The sequence below is a fragment of the Struthio camelus genome, chromosome 2 (genome assembly GCF_040807025.1).
Source record: "Struthio camelus isolate bStrCam1 chromosome 2, bStrCam1.hap1, whole genome shotgun sequence".
NCBI classification, from domain to species: Eukaryota; Metazoa; Chordata; class Aves; order Struthioniformes; family Struthionidae; genus Struthio; species Struthio camelus.
Genome location: NC_090943.1, coordinates 162844534 through 162864364, shown reverse-complemented (window position 1 = coordinate 162864364; position 19831 = coordinate 162844534). Strand labels below are relative to the sequence as shown.

The following is a 19831-nucleotide window of genomic DNA, read 5'->3' as shown; positions in this document are numbered from 1 at the left end:
TGACTTCTAAAGTTCATCAGGTTTCCTGTGCAGAAATAGGCGACCAGTTGCACTAAGCAGTGTCTCTCCAGTGAGAACCGGATGTAAAAATCTGAGGCAGTCTGCAGATAACCTTTTAAGGGTGAGACTTCCTACTCAAGGTCTCAAACATGGTCATGGGTTGGATCCTAAAACGATAACTGAGACCGTTTAAGCTAGGAGCTTAACTATTTACACATTAGACAGAGAAATCTATAAACACGACTAAGAACTGGAAACATTGTGTGCCCCTCCATGAACTAGATAACAAGCCTGTCTAAAGCTAACTAATGAGAAACATAGGGAAAAAAAGATATATTGACCAAATAACCAGACTCAGGGCCTCACAGCATATCCCCCCTGCCCTCCAAGTTTCAGAATTCAGGGTTTTTGAACAGTACCTGATGGGATGGAAGAGTTCTTGGCTTTAGTCCTTGCTCCCAGTGCAGAGAACAGAATTTTGTCCAGTGGAAACCTTAAAACTGTCCTTGCAGTATGGCTGACTTCCGCGCTCTCATAAGCCTTACCTATGAGAGTTCATGTAGATTACTCGTGCCCTTAACCACTGAAGCTCGGCTTTTTGATAGCAGTCCTACTGCTCTGCTGATTCTTGTTACAAACAGACTTCTTTGTTGTGCCCTCTGTAGAGAATGAACAAAATTGGAACTGGTCCTATGTTCATTCCATGGGTTAATTCCTGTTTTATACAATGTAGTTTACTGAATCCCTTGGCCAGATGTAGTGTATCCAAGGAGCAATGTATATATTAATTGAGGACTGGAGTCAAAGGACATGCTGTTTGTGCTTAAGTGTTGTCAGAATAAAGAAATCTTCCAAGTTCTCTTTCGTCCCATGTGACTGAAACATTGTATATCAAAGCATAATGCCAATAACTTGCTTGTGATATCCGATTGCCAGATTTTTGAGAACTTTGTCAAGAAGGGTTATGCAGTTCTGATCAGCTTTTTGTAACGTAGGCAATCTGAACTTATTGTCCTCCTCCTGTGGCGAGAGGATGTTCTTGATACGATACAGTGGTAGGAAAGGGGTACTCCTATTTCAGTCTGTGTATTGTTGTATGTACGTGCCCTTTTCACCCTGCATGGGAATGGCTATGAAAATCAGTTTCATAACTAAGTAGAAGCCCATTTCGTCTGTGCCCTGCCAGTTCATCTCCAGGTTGACTCACTGCAGGGTGGTGAGCCTCACTATTGACAAAGTTCGGCCGTCAAGAAAGGGAGGAGTGGTGAAGCTGCACCTTCCTTCTCTCCCCCACAGCGGTGAGTAGATCTTATCAAGGTATATCTTCTCAAGCGGCTTAACATGCATTTGTAATATTTGCATGTTCCAATGAACATTGACCATTGGAAAAAAAAAAAACCCTGTAATATAGCTTTTTGTCTAGTAAGTAGATTTCTTAAAAGTACAGTTAGTGATTTCAGCTGACTCTCTGGGTTTTGGATGTCAGTCTGAGACCGCAGTACTCTTAAGACTGTTACAGAAGTCCTACTGTCCAGAGGTTGAGGGCCAGACTGGGAGGAAAGTGGGATGAGATAAGCTAGAAATAGCTGTGTTTTGCAGGAAGTTGATGGCAACTAGGGCTCCCAGATGGTACTCCTCTTGATTTAATTTGGTCTTGGGGGGTGGGGGGGGGGGATATTCTCCTTCAATTATTAGATACTACTTGGTTACTGTCATTCCCTGAAAATGTATCTCTTCATACCAGGTCTCTGAACTTGCTTGTGAAATGGCTTGAACTTTATGCTTTTCCATTCTCAATACAGTTTTTATTTCCACCTAAATCTTCTCTCACTTCCTTACTCATCTACAAATGGGCTTTCACAGCTAAATACCAAAGACTCTGAGGATCTTGTAGCATTGCCACTAGCTCCGTAACTCGCTCCCATGCGAGTATTTTTCTTGGTATCCCAGACCTGGTTTATGACACCCACAGCCACATGCACAAGCCTATTGGATGCCCTCATCTTCCTGCTTGCTAGTCTTCTAATCCACCTGAGTGGATCCTTTTAAGGTGGATCCTTAATCCACCTTTTTTTTTTTTTATTACTCTCACTGTATGGGTAAATGAAATTGGTGTTTAGCAGTTTGTTTTCTGCTTAACCCAAGAGTTACACTCTTCCTTCTGCTGCATTTGTGATAAACATAGGCATAGGTTTCACAGCTGCAAGGAGGTGGGAGAACCAGAGCTTTTGAAGATAGGAAACAGTATTATGATAGTCAAAACTTCTGAGGTGTAAATGGGCTCTGCTGAATCTCGAGCACACAATATTCCCCATAGTAATAAAAAAGCTGGTAAGGGTAGTCTTTCCAGTTTCAGACCTTCAGTAATACTTAGAGTGGTTTTGAAAACCTGTATTGTTAAGGGAAAGTGGCTAAACCAAGTCATGTAACTCTACTGAGTTGTAAAGTCCAATGTTGAAATCTGAGATACAGCTGGAAGCGGGAAAGTGTTTAAAATTAGAATTCATTTCCATGATTTTGGAACAATAGAGGAAAAACTGGTCACTGTTCTTCCTAGTAAATTGCATTTCAATTTTGAGTAATGTTTTGCCACATGAAAAAAAAAATGTGGATTGATAATGCTTTAAACCTGTATCAGATGTTTACTGTGGGGGGGAAAGGGAAGATTAAGTATCGGTCTTCTACATCTCTGTCCTTGCAACCCTTAATTTTAACGGGACAATCTTCATCTGATGTACAAAATTAACTTCTGATACTTGAGCATGTTTTGATGTTTTCCAGATAGAACCTATAAAGAATATCATCTTATGTTCAAGTCGGACAAAATTAGCTTTCCTGTAATTCTGAAATTGTACTGGCGAATGAAGAATAGTAGTCATTTGAGGGCAAAAAAAAATAGCAGGGTATCTCTTGTGTACTGTGGTATGTTGTGTGGAAGCAGAGCTGGGCAATTTTCTGGAAGCAAGGAGGGGAAAAAAAAGCCTTTCCATTAATTTGTACTTTGTAATGTGTTGTAACATAACGATTATTAATTGTCAGTGATGCACGCTGGAAGCTTTAGCTATGGAGTTTTAGCATAATTCTTTTGATCTTAAATATGCAGTTTCATTACTCTCCTGAAAGTAAGTAGATGATAAATTATTCCCCTTTTAACTGTGTAGGAGTAAACTACTGGGAATAGTTTAATAGTTCCCTGACTGCTGATTTCTGAAATCACAGGAGAACTTCCTCTTTTAACTTAGAATTAAAGTTTTGGCAATATGTTGGTAGGGGAAAAAATAGTTTAATGAAGGATGAACTTCTCTAACAAATTTTGTTTTGCATAGAGCAATCTATGTGAATTCTAGTGTTTATAGGTTTTGCTACCTTCCTACCGTAAGCCTTCTGACATGTATTTATCCTTAAGGCTCTTTATGAGGATTTTTTTTTAAAGCCCAAAGTTCTGTATACTCTTCTTTAGCTGTATCTTAACCTGTTGATGGGCTTATCACTAACAGTCTGTTTTGCTCTGTGTTGGGGAGGATGCATCATCTTAAATCACTGTTACTTTCTGTGTTTTGGATAAATAAATGTCAGAAGCAGGCTAAGATGTGTGTAATGTGTGATTTTTAAATGTGCATCATGTCTGTCCAGCAGTGTTGGGTATACAGGCTAATGCTAGCTGGAGTTATTCCTAAATATACTTCAGGCAAAGCTTTTTAATATTTGATTGTTGGAGTAACTTGCTATATTGAGTTGTGAAAACGTAGATTTCTCTGGATTTTGAAGATACAGCGTAATTTATCCATAGATAAATGAAATGGCATCTATCAGACGGCATCCGATTTTCACCTCAGTAGTACCTTTGAGAGACGAATGTTTACAATACTCGACTGGAACAAGACAGAGAACCGGAGCGCAGGTTGTTAGGTCAGCAGGCGATACTTCGAGGAGAATTTGAGGAGATGCTTTGATCTCTGTTCTCCTCTGCATCTCAGTCCTAATTCATTTCCGTTACCTCACTGTGAAGATTTATAGGCACCTCTGACACAAGGCTTACCAGGGAGCCTTGCTGTAGCAGTGGCTAAGCCTGAAAAAATTTTAAGAAAACTTTAAGCTGCTACGTACAAAGTGCTGTAACTAGCGATGTTGAGCTGCTTTACCACACTGCTTCAGGGACTTATGTTACACAAAGTACTCTGAATCTTTTCAGTGAACATGTTAACCCGTATGCTCTCTCTCGGGAGTGTAACCATTAAGGAAACTTTTCAGGGGTGTTCTTCCTTGTAGCTCAAATCAAGGAGGAGTACCTAAGTGCCAAACTGGAGGCTTGGGAAGCGGTGGCTGAGATTCTACCTGCTGAAACGTGTACACCAAAGAAAAACAAGCATCCTGCAATTCACAGAAGCAGCTCTTTGCATCTTTTTGGTTGATATCAATTTGCTTGCGCATGAATTTCATATGGAAAACAAGATTTAGCCAGGCACTGTGCTGCAGAATTTGATTCCACTTTCCCATTAAGTGACAAAACGAATGAATCAAAGGATAGTCCTATGCAAAAATTTCTGCCTAGGTGTAACTCCTGACGCTTCCTTGCCTTCCTCACTGAAGGGCCAAGCTGGAGGAATGGGTCCTCACGGAGAAACTACAGCCTGAGAGGTGCTGGGCAGCCAGGAGAGGAAGTAATACCGAGCAGCACAGGGGTAACATGGGACTGTGGCAGGATGAAGTTTGGGGGTGAACTTCTTCATCCTGGTTTAGATATGCTTTCAGTAAAACAAAATCCTGCGTGCTACTCCAAATAATTATGAAGAAGTCTGAACGTGCAGAACTGGCAACGTGGTGGTATGTGGGTTGGTCTAGTGGAAATGTAAAACAAGTTGTCTGTTTAATGAAATCATCAACCATGCTTGAAAAAATCCATTCTGTGGTACTGAATAGGAAGCTTTTTCTCCTATAGTGTAGTACGGTAGAAGAATCCAAGTGCTTCGTTGAGTGTATTAAAGGAAATTATGCACGTTGCAATCGCATAAATGCTCGTTCACCCGTGAGAACTTTGCACGCTTGCTGCCAGCTGTACTCTGAAGTCCGCAGAGAGCGGGAAGTGCCGCTCTGCTCAGCGACTTACCAAGCAGCGTGTGAGTATCGGATCGTAATGCTTCCGTTCAGGGGTTTTTAACAACTGGATCGGCAGGAGTTGTTGACCCTACGCAGTTGCTTGGCAAGAGGAGCCATGACTGAAGGGGACTGAAACAGGGTGGCAGAGGAATTGTTTAAAAGCAAAGTCTTGCTTTAACAAATCTAATAAACTGCCTTGGATCTCCTCTCTCTTGCATAGAGAGAAGTAGTGCTTTGTACGATGACAAAAAAAGCTTTAATTTGCCAGGCATCTGTTTACCTGAGTTGCTGCCTTTGACACAAATTGCCAGACCTTGCAGTTAACTAATATTTCTTTTTTTTGCTTTCAGTTTCAAACTGTCTGTTGCAACTCTGCCTCTAGGGTAGCTTCAAATAGGACCTTTTCATTTTGTTTGTTTGGTTTGGCATAATAGTTCTTACTAATCCTCAGAGTGCTTGCTTCTTTGACTTCTCTTAGCAGTGCTGTTTGGGTTGCAGGGTTCTTCTGTGCAGGCAGAGCAATGGGTAGTAACTTTTGATGATAGTTCTCACTGTAACTAAAATCACAACCGCCTTCTCCCCCCACTCTCCCCTCAAGTAGTACTGCGTGATTAGAAATTTTACAGCAAGACAGCATACTTTTGTGTTAAGTGCTTTTTAATCAGGATTAGATAACATGAGGAGTGGCTGAGAGCTGATTAAATACAAATTAACATCGAATATCTTATGCCTCTTGAATTGGATCTGCACATCATTAGCATAACAGGCATTTTATATTTCTAAAACAAGTTTGTGATAAAAACAGTTTCGTTGCAGAATGTAGTTGAGTTTGGTATTGAAGCAGAAAGAGAATTGTGATTTCATAGTACAAAATGGGAAGATTGCTCTTTAGAAGAAACCTTGAAATGCTAAACATTGACGGTGGATTCTGGTACGAGGAGGAGTGAGAGCTACAATGGTTTTATTGGAGCGAGTTTAACTGAGAACACTCAGAAGTGTTTAAGTTAGTTGAAATGGAAAAAGCCTACCAAACCCAGGAAGGAGAGGGTTGCTTAATATGACAACAGACAGGTGCCTTTTTGGCCTGTTCGTCATCCAGTTACTGTACTAAAAAAAGGTGTAATTTGTTTGCCATATGAAAACTACTCCAAATGAGCTTAACATTTAACATGCTGTGAACAGATCTCAGTGGAGAGTTCCCATCAGAAACGTTCTTCTAGTCTGACTATACAAGTACTAAATTTGTAAACGAGAGAGTTTGTTTTGAAGCAGGAAATGCAAGTAATCTTAGAGAAAGCTCAGAATGATAAAAACTTTCATTGACCATATTTGTCTTTAACTGGGGAAAGCTGTAGAAATGCAGCCTTTTTTTCTGTGTATGAAATATATATAACATTGTAAATAAAACTTAAACTGAGACTCTAGGGTTTTTTTTTTCTCTTTCCCTGTTGTAACTATTTGCAACTTAGCTCAGCAATGCTGAGATGTAATGCTCTATTTTTTTAGTGCTATAATTACTTGTATCTTTGCTCAGTAATGCTGAGATGCAATGCTCTATTTCTGATGCTTGTGATCATGGATAGCTAATTGCCTTACTGACTCAACAGAAGAGTTTATAAGGACGCCTTTCCGTTTGCTTCTACTGTCACTTCTATAAAATCACAACTGTTTTTGAAATGAGTGTATTTTATTTGGATTCTTAAATAACTATATTCAGTGACGTCACAGCGACATAGGATTAAGTTTGACTTACCCCAACTAACGTAACTAAAATTCTCTATACCGTTTATTTTTAATGATATTCTTCTGTTTGTTCAGATTCTGAAGACAAGCTGCTGCATCAGTGATTTGAGGAAGAGGAGTTCTCTGTTAAGACTGCAAGAAGATACTGCCAACTGGTAAACGCTTCTTTAGGTGTCTTTGCTTGTAGGATGTTTCTGTGTTTTCCATTAATATGGTCTATTGAAAGCAAGAAGCAGTTTATACAATAATTGTTTTTTGCAATTAAATGTAGTTTAATGGCAAAAAAGACAGCATATTGCTGTTTAACTTGTAGGTATTTAAGTCAGGATACAAAGTGATATAAATCTCTCTCCTCCCACTGAAAGAGGGGGAGGAAAGACTAGCCTTTGCTTCTGTAGCAGGTTATTAAATATTATCTCTATATATTTTCTATTCTGACAAATATATCACGTCTGTGTCTCTTGCTATGAAAAGACTGTCTATTTGAAGTGTAATAGTGCAAACAGTGCAACTTCAAATCTGGTGCTTTGAAGATTGGAGGGAGAGAAAAAGGAAACTTTAAAGAAATGCAGTTTAAGTATAGAACATGGCTAACATGCTAATTTCAGATGCTTTAGAAGTTATAATTAATGTCCTTTTCATTCTTTTTTCTGGGTGTTGGATGAGAAACGATTTTCACTGAAAAGAGTATGTGATAATATAGGCAAGGAGGTGTCTTTGTTCACAGGTATTAACAAGGCATCTGTAGATTGCCTTTAGGTTCGGAAGGCTAAGAGGATTTTCAGTGGAGATCTCTGACCTCTTACTAGCAGTTTACCAAGCCATAAGAGGTTGAGCAAAGCTTCTACAAATCAGTCACAGGGAAACATAAGGAAAGTATGAGACTTTAGAATACGACTTGACATAGCGAAAATATGTGAACATCAACAGGAGGTACTGGATTTACAGCTCTCTTCTCAAATGCATCATATTGTAAATGAAGTAGCATCCTTCAGTGGCGGGAAAAACATCCACAAAGTGGTAAATTATGCGTTCAGTTTTCCTCTGTGATTATCCCTTACTAAATACTATGTATAAAACTTAAACTTTTATTACTGCTTCCACTTGAGCTACAGAACTAGGTAAATTGGTGTCAGTAGTAGGAGGTTCTTAGTCCTGAATGGGACAAACAGCTGGGTCCAAGGTTAAATGTGGAGAGAAGCAGCATCCTCACCGGTAAGGAAGTATTAACCTTTCATGACCCAGATATTTACAGATGCTTTGTTAAGCTTCCGGTGCCAGTTAATTTGCCTGAGTTTTGCAAGCTATTGAGGATAGCGTTATAAAGGTGTGTTGGGTAGCCTTTGCCGTAATCAGCATTGATAAAGAATGTTCAAACAGTTTGTTTGGTTACTTGGCCAAACTTGCGTTAATATCAGCAAAGTTTTGAAGGCTTGCAGTGGTCAATAGTGTGCATCTGTCAGAAACAGCCTAGTGCAAACAGTGTCTGTCTTTATGTGGTCTATCTTAAGTAAAGATGGTTTGCGTAGTACAGCTATTTGGATGCACTAATTTCAAGACCTTTGGTGCCTGACTCTGTAAGATGGCGGCTCCTGACGCCAAGATCTGTATGGGACTCCTTCCCAAATCCCAAGTCTGAAAATGCATGGCCCTCAACTTGGAGAGGAAAGGACCTGTGGCACGTAGTATGTCACAGTTTGAGATAACAAAGTATTGTATTATCAAAACAAGTATTGAACCACACTGTAATTATCAAGAGTCAGCTTTAAATTAATTATTTGGATTATTCTGATCATATATGATATGAACAAATTGTGTATGTCTGTCACTAAAATTGACAGCATACCTTGCCTTGTATGGAAAATTGAAAAGCTAATTAGCCTAGCAGTTAAGAGGAATGCTAGGATTGATCTGTCCTTTTCCATACTTCCAGCTTCCCTTCCCATTCCCTCATCCCTCCCTCTGACCCCAAGAGGGAGAAGTTAAATGAGATGGCCGTGCTGAGTGGAACCGGATAGTTCTGTAAAGGAGCTCTTTGTCTGCAGCAGTAGTGAATTTATATTATTTCAGCCTTTTTTTTTTTTTTTTTTTTTTTTTTTTTAGGGCCAAGCAGGGCTTCTTTGTTCTGGATCCTGCTGCACAAACTTGGTTACACTGTTTACAGCATCAGATTTGTCTGGGTAAACATCAGCTGAGATACTACTAAGCTCTACCACATTTTAGGCTTGATCCAGGACTTGGGTCAGGCCCCCACCTCTGGGAGTATGCTGAAAAGAGACTATGGTTTACAAATACCATGTAGCTTAGGGTAGAGTGTGCCTGGGTCTTGTGTGACTAATGCTGAGCTAGTGGACCTCGGTATGGTGCAGAGTGGCCCAAATGACTGTATAGGACAAGCATGCCTATTTTATCCAGGTTTATTCCTTTTGGTTGTGACATTTTGGCTGCCCGTTATCACAGACACTGAAGAACATATGGCATTTTAATGTTTTTCGTATTTTTCCTGTAGTAGCTTTTCGTTTTCATCATCTTAGCTGACTTGTATAGACTTTTTTTCAGAGTATCAGGGTCTTTTAGAGAAGATCTTTATTATCTCCTACTTCTGAGTGTAATCTCTGATAATTATTCATTCTTATTTTATAGTTGTATCTCTTTTCTGCATGTGCAAAGATTTAAAAATCTTTCTGTGCCACTTTGAATTGTTCCCTTATAATGATGGGGAGAGGGGGTTGAGCCAACTGCTAATCATGTTATGCAGTCTCTGTTCCAGCATTGATATTGTACTATCCGTGGATTATCAGGTTTTGCCTTTTAAATTAATGAGTATGAAAACACTTTCAGTATTACGTTTGCAATTGTCTTATTACCTGCAGTTGTCTTATTTATTGTGAGAACTCTTTGCTGTGGCTTTTGTAGCTCTTCTAAGAGCAGCATTTGACTGACTGACAAAACTTTGAATGTACTGCTTCCTTTTGAACAGAATCTTTAAAATCTTCTCTGTAACAATGTTAAAGGGTGGAAACCCCTTAACCTGTAGTTGACTTAAAAAGGCGGTGGGGTGGGGTGGGGTGGATGATGTTTCTGTTTGTCCCCATGCCTATGTGCACATGAGGTTAGTAGCAAGTGTTCTCGTTCAGAACGGGTCGTGTGTTGAGAAAGGCCATCTTGCATATGTTACAGACTTCTGTATGGCTTGGACTGTCTGGGAAGTTTATATAAAAGTTAAACAAACGTGCTGCAAGAGATATAATGCAAGGTTCTGTTTTATTTTGCTCAGCCTTAAACGTTTCCTCTATTAAACCAGGAAATAGGTGTTAAATAAAATGTGCAGCTTTTAACATGTGCTTTCAAAAGCAGGTTTCTTATCTGGGGAAATGTTATGTAACCAATATAGAAAGCAGTGAAGTTAAAAGCGCTTTTGGATAACTTGAAAAGCTTTCATAGAGCCAACCGGATAGTGGCAGTAGGATAATATGAGAACCATTAAGGTAAAAGAAAAATCATTCACAATGAGGTCGTGTCCTGTAAATGCATGAAGAAAAATGGGGCATCTTTCTGACAGCTGAAACCACTTGTACTTCCCATTTGTGCCACGGGTTTAAAAACAATCTCCTTTGATAGTAGTATTGTAAATATATTGCTATAGGTTTACCGATAAATTCTATTTACAGTTCAGCAGGGCTTGTGGAATTGATTTGTCTCGTCCATGTAATAATGGGTTTATTGAAATGCTTCTTTGGAATCTGGATGTTAAGTACAATTTCTCTTTGTATTTTTGTCACTGTCGAGACAATACTTTAGTAGAAGTTCTGATCGTTTCACTCATATTTTACCAGCGTGCCTTTATTTTGTATTAATGCTGGTATCTAAGGCAAGAAATGGGAACAGCTGATGGTGTTTTAGGCCAAGCTGAGCTATCTGCTGTTTATTCCTGCAGTGTATCTCGGGGCTTGTTTAATGTGGTTGGTCATAACAGCATTGGAATACATTGGGCCTAAAAAAATCTGTGCAATCCTATGTGTTTTAAACTGTAGTAGTGCATATTATCATTGAATGCAAGTAAAATTGTCTGTGCTGAGGTGGTGTAATGCGGTATCTCTGCTCCCACAGTTGGCCTGTAATTGTTTGAAAGCTTAAATGAAAATGGTAGTAGCTGTGAAAATGATCAGTAGCAGTTGAGACTGTAATGAAACAGAATTGTCAGTGTGAAATTCTTCCAAAATACCCTTTCTTTAAATGCAGTAGTCCTACCGCAGCGCTTAGCAGAGTAAATTAAAAAAAAAAAAAAAAAAAGTGAATTTTTCTGACTTAATGGCTTGCACAGTAACTCCGTGTTCTGCTCGAGCCTTTAGGCATGCCGTTTTGTTTATGGAGGAAAGCTGCTATTTTTTCTTCACCTGTAAATAATCGCTCAAGACAACGTGAAGTGTTTAGTTCTGTTTGTTCAGTGAACCTTCAAATCAAATACATTAATTTAAGGATTGTTTTGACTTTTTAAAAGTCACTTTTAAACAGACCTGCAAAATATGTAAACTTTTTTCGTGAGGAAGACGTTTGACCTAAAAAGCTGTGCTTGCTGAGCAGGTGATTGGGCTTTCACATTACGTATTATGTGGCCTTTTCTATTAGGTTAATGCCAAATGCTGCTTATTTCACTTCCTGACTTACAGAAGAGCTCTTCAATGGTTGTTAAAGGAAGTTTCTTGAGGGATTTTGCTTGGACTTTGGTTTTCTTTTCGTCTTTCAGTAGGGAGCAGGGCTACTAACACTTCAGATCTGATTTTCAGCTTGCTGCTGGGGACGCATTGCGTTCAGGGCGCTCCTACGAGTGCAGGGGCTGCAGCTGCAGGAATTGGACGTCTGAACATTTCAGGTCACGGGTTAAAATGAGTTGGTTAGATTGTTCCTTTCTGGACAGTTAGGATTAATGTGTGCATCTACATGGGTAGCAAAGTAAGGAATCATATCAATCCTATAAGGAATGATTGCTACAGTTCTTACTAGTGTTCTTCCTTAACATTTGTCCCTGCATCTAATCACCCATGTTTTTCTTTGTATAAATAATTCTCATATTCTGTTAGCGAGTTGTTACTGTTCAGTATGTCTGAAAAGCTGAAACAGTTGCTACAGATATTTCCATAGAGGTGGCCACCTAGAGCTCTGGGACCACACTTAGGCAGGCTGGAGGGTCTTTCAAGAGCCTCCGCACCGTGTTGCGGTTACTGTGGCCGGAGCGGAGCTGATGTGGCCGTGGGATGCCTGAAGGCTCTCGGCACACGTTCTTGCTGGGCCCAGAGCTCTGTCCTGGAGTCAAGACTCAGGCACAGTGTTGTCTCCTGGCTAGTGCATGACGTGCTACAAGCAAGCTTTCTCTGCTTGCTTAGTGGGGCAATAGTAGGGACTGGGGAAGAGGGAGTTAAACCACTTGCCTATCCCTTCCAACTTACTGAGCCATCTGGGCTGAGAAGCGTGTGGCAAAGTTTACCACGGTTGGTTTTGGTAAGAAGGGCTTTCCAAGCTTCTTAAAAAACAGCCTGTTTAATCTGTAGTCTGGATTAAAGCAGACTTGTTGCCTCAGAGCTGCAAAGATACTGCTTGCAGTACTAATGTAGCTCTAGCCTAGTTTTCTTAGGTCTGGATTCATCCTATACTTTCGCCAATACGAGCATTTACTAAGACTTTTTTTTTTTTTTTTTTTTTTTTACTCTGCCTTGTGTACCCGTTCAACTCTCAATTTCTGATACTGTCCAGATACCAATTTATGATTAGAATTCACCAAAACCAATTAAAAATGCGCTTTAGGTGGTAAGTTGCTCTGTTCTCTTATTTCGATTTCTTTTTATGATAAACATTTCTTTCTGCTCATATGACCTAATGTTGTCCCAAAGGAAGGACTCGGTGAGTACTCCGAGTGCAGAAATCGTGATTGTAAGAAATAAAGACCCCTCTGTGTAAGTGTTACTAAATAGGGCCTTAACTGGGCTTACTCAGAGCTGATAATATACTAGTAATAATATTGAATAGGAAAGATCTTTTAACTTTTCACCTTATCGTTCTCATCACACGAGTTGATGAGTCCTGCTGCAAACTTCCTGGGACAGGGTACTGTTTTGTTTCTGTTAGGCTGCTATTAATGAGTCATTCAGAACTTTCCATCTTAAACTTTGTTGTATGCTTAAGAAATGATGCTGTTTGTATGGCTCAGATGGAAAGTAGTTGAATCACTTCACTGGTATCCTGGAACACTTCACAAATGGCTTTCAGCAGCCTAACATCAAAGCGAGCATCAGCTGTAGAGAAATAGCAGTGTTAAGTAGTCATACGGGAGTTGAATGTGCAATAGACAGCAAACTGCAGCATCATTTAGTGTTATAAAGATACTCGATACCTATTTCTAGTGTAGGAATATTGAGTAGTTTTGCATAGGGAAAACCTGACTGATAGGTCTTCAAAGTTCTGCTTGCATAATATATGCAGTACTGAATCACTTCAGGATATAGATTTATGACAGTTCAGAAGAAATATAGGAGGTAATATGCTGTCAGAAATAGCAAATTCTGTTGTGTGAATAATTTACTGTTAGCAATTTTGTTGCAGTTTGCAGCAAAACAGGAAGTTAGTAGCCTGGACTCTCGCATCAGTTCTACTTCCCTTCCACCCTTCCTCCCCACCCCTCCGCTCCCCCTCAGTCTTTACTTATCTGAAAGTCTTTGTTTTTCTTCTGGTTACCTAATATCTAGCTTTGAGAAATCAATAGGAATTATTTGGAAATATTCAAATTAACTTTCTGATTTGGTGAAAAATGCTTTCTACTTGAACTTTAACTTGCATGCCTTTTTTTTTTTTTTTCCCCTATGTAAAGCTTTGGCTATATGCAAAAAACAGGATAATGATGGTTCATTCTACCATTCGCACTAAGCCTCTGTGCCTTAGCTAGCATCGTTTGCTGCCTGAATTTTAACGATTTAATTATCTATCAAGGTAATAGTTTGTTTTGGAAAATATAGCTATAAGTAGCTTGTATATTATGGGTGTTAACTGTAACTTTCTATAAATTCTATAATTTGCCTTATGATTCTTCATGTCCATGTAACGTTATGTTAAATCCTGACTCTTTTTTTTTAAACTGCTTTCAGAGAATGGAAACTCTTAACTGTGTTAAATGGTGTAGTTCTCCAAAAGAACCTGCTGAGATGTTTTCCCATTCCAATGAATTAAATTCCTATTAGATGTAGATGTAATATAAATTTTCATACTGAATTTTAGGCTTATATTTCTGTGAATGTCTTTTTATGCCATACAAGATTCTTAATTATTTTTCCTCTGGGTATAACCCAGTCACCCTGTTGTTAATCTGTAGTGCGGCATCTGAACTTCCGTGAAATATTTACTACAAAGCAAACCTGATAGCTCATTGCTGAATTACTTTGAAACTAAATCTTCAGACTAAGTTACAAAGAAACTGAAATAGTGCTTTGTGGACCTCACTTGTACATTGAGGAATTACTTGCACTAAATTTAGGACATGGAATTGCACGTGCCGATAGGCATTTGGATGGAGGGTATGAAGCGTTCCTATCAATTGTGTTGTCTTTTAATCTGTGAACAGAAGACCAAAAGCATAACATCTGTGCTTTTGGCATATGTCTAATACAGGTCCCGAACTCCCAAGAAAGTTGTTATTGGACTGCCATTTCCATCATTGAATTATAAACCCTTTAAAACAGGCTTCAGTGGAGTAATTAATATGAGAGACTAAAAAACAGCTTTGAGAAATGACTTAGGCTAGGAAAAGGCTTAATATAACACATAGACTTTAAGGATCCAATTTAGCTTTAGAAGGATGGCCAGAAATGAACAGAGAAGAAAGATTTAAGCTGAAGCTTTCCCACAGCCAGAGGTCAGAAAGCTGGTATTACAGCAGCCAGCCAGTAGACTTGCTCTTTTGTATGAACTAAGATAACTGTGTACTAGTGACAGATGTACTTATTACCATTACATAGACTTAACTGAACATTTAATAACCCTACATATATAGCAGAATCTTCTTTTAGAATCACCAGTGTTAATCTAGGAGCTGGTTTCCATTTAGCATTAAACAGGGGTTCCTCTGCAGATGCCCTGAAAGTTTCTTTGAAACATGATCTTGATCTTAGGTTTGATTTACTTTCTGTAGATTAGCCACTAGTTATTGTTACTAATATAAAATGTAAGTTTTATTACAAACATTTCTTGACATTCTTTTTCATTACCCACAAGATGCAGGATGTACGTGACTTGGGGTTGGTTCTGTGTTGCATTGTCCTATGCGTTGTTCTAAGTTGCGTTGTTGTTGTATTTTTTACTGTATGCTTCTAATTCTAAGAGTACCTAGTTTTTGGGGTGGCTACCTTGAATTTAATTTCAAGCTTGTGACTGAAGGAAGAGAGCAGGAGTGTCTGGAAATTGCCCTGAGCACTACAGTCTGTGAACCAGGTCCTATTTTGTTCAGTAATATGAAGACAGTTTAGTTGAGATTTGTGAACTGAGAACACCTGTGCCGTAGCCCTCCTCTGGCTTGCCCTAGTTAGTTCTTCAAGTTGGTCGTACTTATCAAGCCATTGTGGGCTTTCTTTGATTTGTGTTATAAGCTTGATAGTTTTATGAAGTACTTTACTCTCAAGTTTTCTGGTGAGCTGGTATACGTATCTGTTACGCTGAAAGTAATCTAGATTCTCATTACAAAGTTGCCGTCTACTCAATGGTATCAGTTCTTCGCAGTCAGAAGAACCTGAATGTTAGCTGCAAAGTCACCTTTCTTGTAAGCAGATCTTGTCAGCAACCATCAAGCCAAGTCTACGCTTATGTGTAGAGACTTCTCAGTTCAGTCAGGGTTGGGCGGAAGACATTGGTTTCGTGTTGGAAGTTACTAGTTAGCTTGTGCTCTTCCAAAATGTGTTTTCACATGCTGCTGAGTTGAGCAGTAGCAGTTCCAGTCTAAGATGGATACCCGAAACACAGGGCTTGTTCAGTGGTTAGCCTGTTAAAAAATCTTTTCAGCCTGTTAAAAAATATTTTCAAACTTCTTTATCCACAGTGATGGCAAGTTTACGTAGTGAGTCTTTTACATTTGGGTAACACTTAACTGCTGACAAGTTCAGGCTTTTCCCCTGGCAAACTGAATGATATTTGGTTTCATTTTCTTCTGAAAATGGATAGCTGCGGTTGAGATGATTCACTGCCCCTCTCTAAGACATTTCTCCTCCAACTGCTGTGGCAACTCTTTGAATTCCTACTGTAGCTGGCCTAAGACGTTAGCGTATGCTTTGGCCTGTGTCTGTTGTACGGAAGTTAGGCTGTAAGGAAGTCGGGGAAGTCGTAGATCCATGAGAAAAGATTGGTGCAAACTATATATGTATATATATGCATGTGTATGTATGTGTGCATATATATATATAAGAAACATATATATGAAATAAAGATTGCTGAAGTGAGAGGTATTAATCTTTCTGCTATTTGACTCCATAAAATGGTGTAAAAAACTCATGAGGTTAAACCCCACAGAATAAAAGATAGTTTTTCTGCCCAGAACTGCTTCTCTGCATAACCTGAGTTAAATATTTGGCCGCCTCAGAATGGCAAATGCTAGGAAGAATGCTTGATTCTGTATGAGTCAGTTTGCACTACCTGTTAAATTGTGTAGTCTACATGTCTCTTCTTGTGCCTGTAGATGATACAGGAAGCTATTATTCTGCAGATCCAAACCTTAAGAAGCCGTCAGAAGGGAGCTCGGATATAGAGCAGATCTTATGTGCTGACTGGGAGAACCCAAGTAATGCGCTCCGAATAGCAGGCTGTTCTTTATTCACATGCTCTTTTGTGTCTGAATTGAGGTGCATCTTCCAAAAATGAATCATGTAGAGAATCCATCACACCATTAACTTAACATCTGGCCTTTTTCAACGGATGTTCAATGGTTATTCCCCACTGATGGCTAGAGATCTGCAAGTCGATTCCTTATCCATTCAGCTTGTACTTTATTGTATAGCCTAGTGTTAACTTCTAAATTTAAAATATTACTTAATATGAAGTCACACTGTGCAAGAATCAAATATCTATCAGCTTGCCAGTGTAAACCAAACTGATAGCATCAAATGTGCTCGGTCTGATCTATTTTGCATGATGGCGTGCTCATTGCTATTAAGATACAAATCCGATTAATAGGTTCCTGTGCTAACATCTATTTGCCTGTTATTGATGTTAGTCTAAGTGACCTATAATTCTCAGTTTTTCTATTTGCTTCTCTTTTGCCTAATGGCTTTACACCAGCCCTCTTTGTCTCCTCGGGCCATAGTTATCATCAGAGTTCTGCAAGACTTTGTTAAGTTTAAATTTAATTTGTTCTTAAAAGTCTTCAGGACAAGCTACCTAAGCATCAGCACGCTTCTCTTTTGCGTGTTAGGTGCTTGCGTTTACAAATGCAGTATCCTGTCTGGGAAGAAGAGCTGAGCAATTCTAGTTTTTTCTCACAATTCTATCAGTAGGAAGTTTTTAAGCATCTTTATGTAGTAACAAACTAATACTTTTACTAAACACATTTTCTGAAAAAAGTCCCTAGCCTTGCTGGTATAAATCCCACCCTGGATACTAATTTTTTTTTAATATTCTTGTTATTCAAATGAATTTGGACTTGTTTGTGTACAGCTCAGTGAATTAACTTGGACTCTCAGCCAAAATTACCTTAATCAGAGCTCTTGGCTTCTCCACAATCTTTTTTTAGGTAGAAATTTTCATGTTCTTGTATATTTTGTCATGTTTATTATTATTATTATTATCATCATCATCATTTTTTTTTCAGAAAATCAGTTTTTTCAAATAATTTCTTTGTCGGACCTGACTTAGGTTTTGATTTCTCTGTTTATGATGTGAGCTGGATTCATCACTGGCCCGTAGGCAACAGCGTTTCCCAGTCGGTGTTTAATTTTTGTTGTTGTTTGTCTCAAAAACATGACCTGGGCAGTCAGCAGTCACAAGGAACAAAAAAACATATTTAAAATGTTTCTAATGAGAGTAGATGGGATTTATGGGATCACAGCAACTCTTATAAAGATAGCGCTGTTAACTGGCTTTTTGTCTCGAAACCACGTTGTCTCGTACTCTTACGTTCTCCCTTACTGAGAGAGTATAAGGAAGCCAAAGCCAGTTGGCAAAGGAAGCAGCAGGTGCTACTGAAATATAAAGAAGTCACAGTCAAGGGGTAAGGCTCTGAGAGACGCCTCCGTGCGTACACCGGAAAGAACCGGGAAATACATTTCTGCAGCTCCCGCAGCGTCTGGCGTCCTTCGTTGGCTCGCGCGCGGTCCGCTCAGTTCTGCGGGCTGTGAAGAAACGCTCTGACGAGGGTCTCCGTTCTCCGCTCGCCTGTGGCCCTGCAGGTCTTCAGAGCCTCCCTTAGCTAATGTTACATGATAAACTTTACGCTAGTATTCTATAATATTCCCAGTGAGGCTTTATTAGATGCTGGTGTACTCCATGTTTTCTCTTTTACAGTGTAATTTTGACATAATTATTGAACTAACTGTAAGATAGTAGTTGCGTATAAGAGACCAAAGCTGTCCAAGAATGCTGGTTTTTCTTACGGAATAAATGCTTTCCAGGGATGTCTTGAGAATGCTTAGTACATCCGTCTTCTGGAGGTCAGCATACAGGCCATGGACTTGCAAGAGCTAGTTTGTGTGGCTGAGTTAAAGATACCATGTTACTACTACCTGTCTTTTTAAGGCTTGTCTCTTACTGCAAGTGAAACGTTTTGCCATTTATATTTTATTGCAGCTTTGACCTGGTAATTAAGTTAATTATGGCATGTATGTTCTTACAGATAGAAACTAATGCTAGCAACCTTTTCCCTAGAAACAAGTTTGCCAGATAATCGAATTGCAGTCTCTGTTTATTCCTGTGCCTAGAGATAAAACAGAGTTCTGCATTCTAGTTTTTTGTAACATATTTTCCAAAAATCATAGTGATGTATAGATCCAGTACTACATTTATGAAGTAGATTGAAAAGAATAGTACAGTGTCTGGAACAGATGTGTGTTCGCTTTTACCAGGCCATATAGCATTACATTAAATTAAAGACTTGATGCAGAAGAATGTATTTTCATAATCTTATTTTTCTTTTGAAACAGAGTGGAGGCCAAGAACAGAGAGCAGCACTGGCTGTAGGTAAGAACTGAAGCTTACCCTGCTTAAAAACTCTCCTAATCTCTTAAAGGACAGAAAAATGGATTATGCCAAATATTACCAATCTGCTCTTCAAGAATTCCTTTTTTCCCAGTTGCTTCTATATCTTCTGAAATATCTACTTTTCTCTAGGAAGTATTTTGATCCATAACCTGATCTTTTTCTCCTTAGTTAAAGATGATAAAGTGTTGCAGGTGTTCTTTTTTTTCTTCTTTGCACAGTATCTTATGACAGACAGCACAGCAATGGCTTTGAAGAATCTTCACTGTAGCAATGTGAAGAAATTCCGTTTGAAGTAAAAGACATTTTCAGTGTGTACAGAGCATGCTAATTTGGCAACATTTAAGAGCTTCTCGTGGAAGATTGTATTTCAACTTAGAAGATTTGAATGAGGAGAGAATGTTATTTTATTCTTTTTCAGAATTTATCTATTTATTCTTTCCCTTTACTGAAGTTATGTAACTTCAGATCTTTTCTGGGCCAGATGCCCTAAGCCAGAAACCAGTATTTTGGACCAGCTTGTAAGGCTGAAGTGGGACGTGACGTTACGTGATGGTTTTGCCTTCTAGCTTTAAAACGTGCTGCTTGTCTTCTAGTTTTAAAACCTGTTGCTTGTCATATAAGCTACTGTACAGAGTATTAGTGTGTTATACTTCATGCTCGTTGTGCTGTGCCAGCATAGCTGTCTTTTATCTTGTCAGGTTGTGAAGATAATGGTACTAAATATGAGGTAGGAATTCCCCCCCCACCCCCCCCCCTCAATTCTAATGAT

At 39.0% G+C, this 19831-nt stretch overlaps 1 protein-coding gene across 25 annotated transcripts in view; it reads left to right on the top strand.

The window, feature by feature from the left end:
* The window catches only part of CYRIB (CYFIP related Rac1 interactor B), a 101834-nt gene that overhangs the window by 49380 nt on the left and 32623 nt on the right, over nt 1–19831 (top strand). For 16 of the 25 annotated variants that reach the window (XM_068933291.1, XM_068933280.1, XM_068933300.1 and 13 more), the window contains 2 exons: nt 6916–6995; nt 19005–19041. Coding sequence is in view for 2 of the 25 variants with exons in the window: in XM_068933278.1 (XP_068789379.1) it covers nt 6916–6995 (80 nt within the window). In the remaining 23 variants the exon portion in view is untranslated. Of the gene's footprint in view, nt 1–4944; nt 5118–6915; nt 6996–19004; nt 19042–19831 lie in introns of those variants that run through there. The other 9 variants (XM_068933294.1, XM_068933278.1, XM_068933297.1 and 6 more) reach the window with 3 other exon arrangements.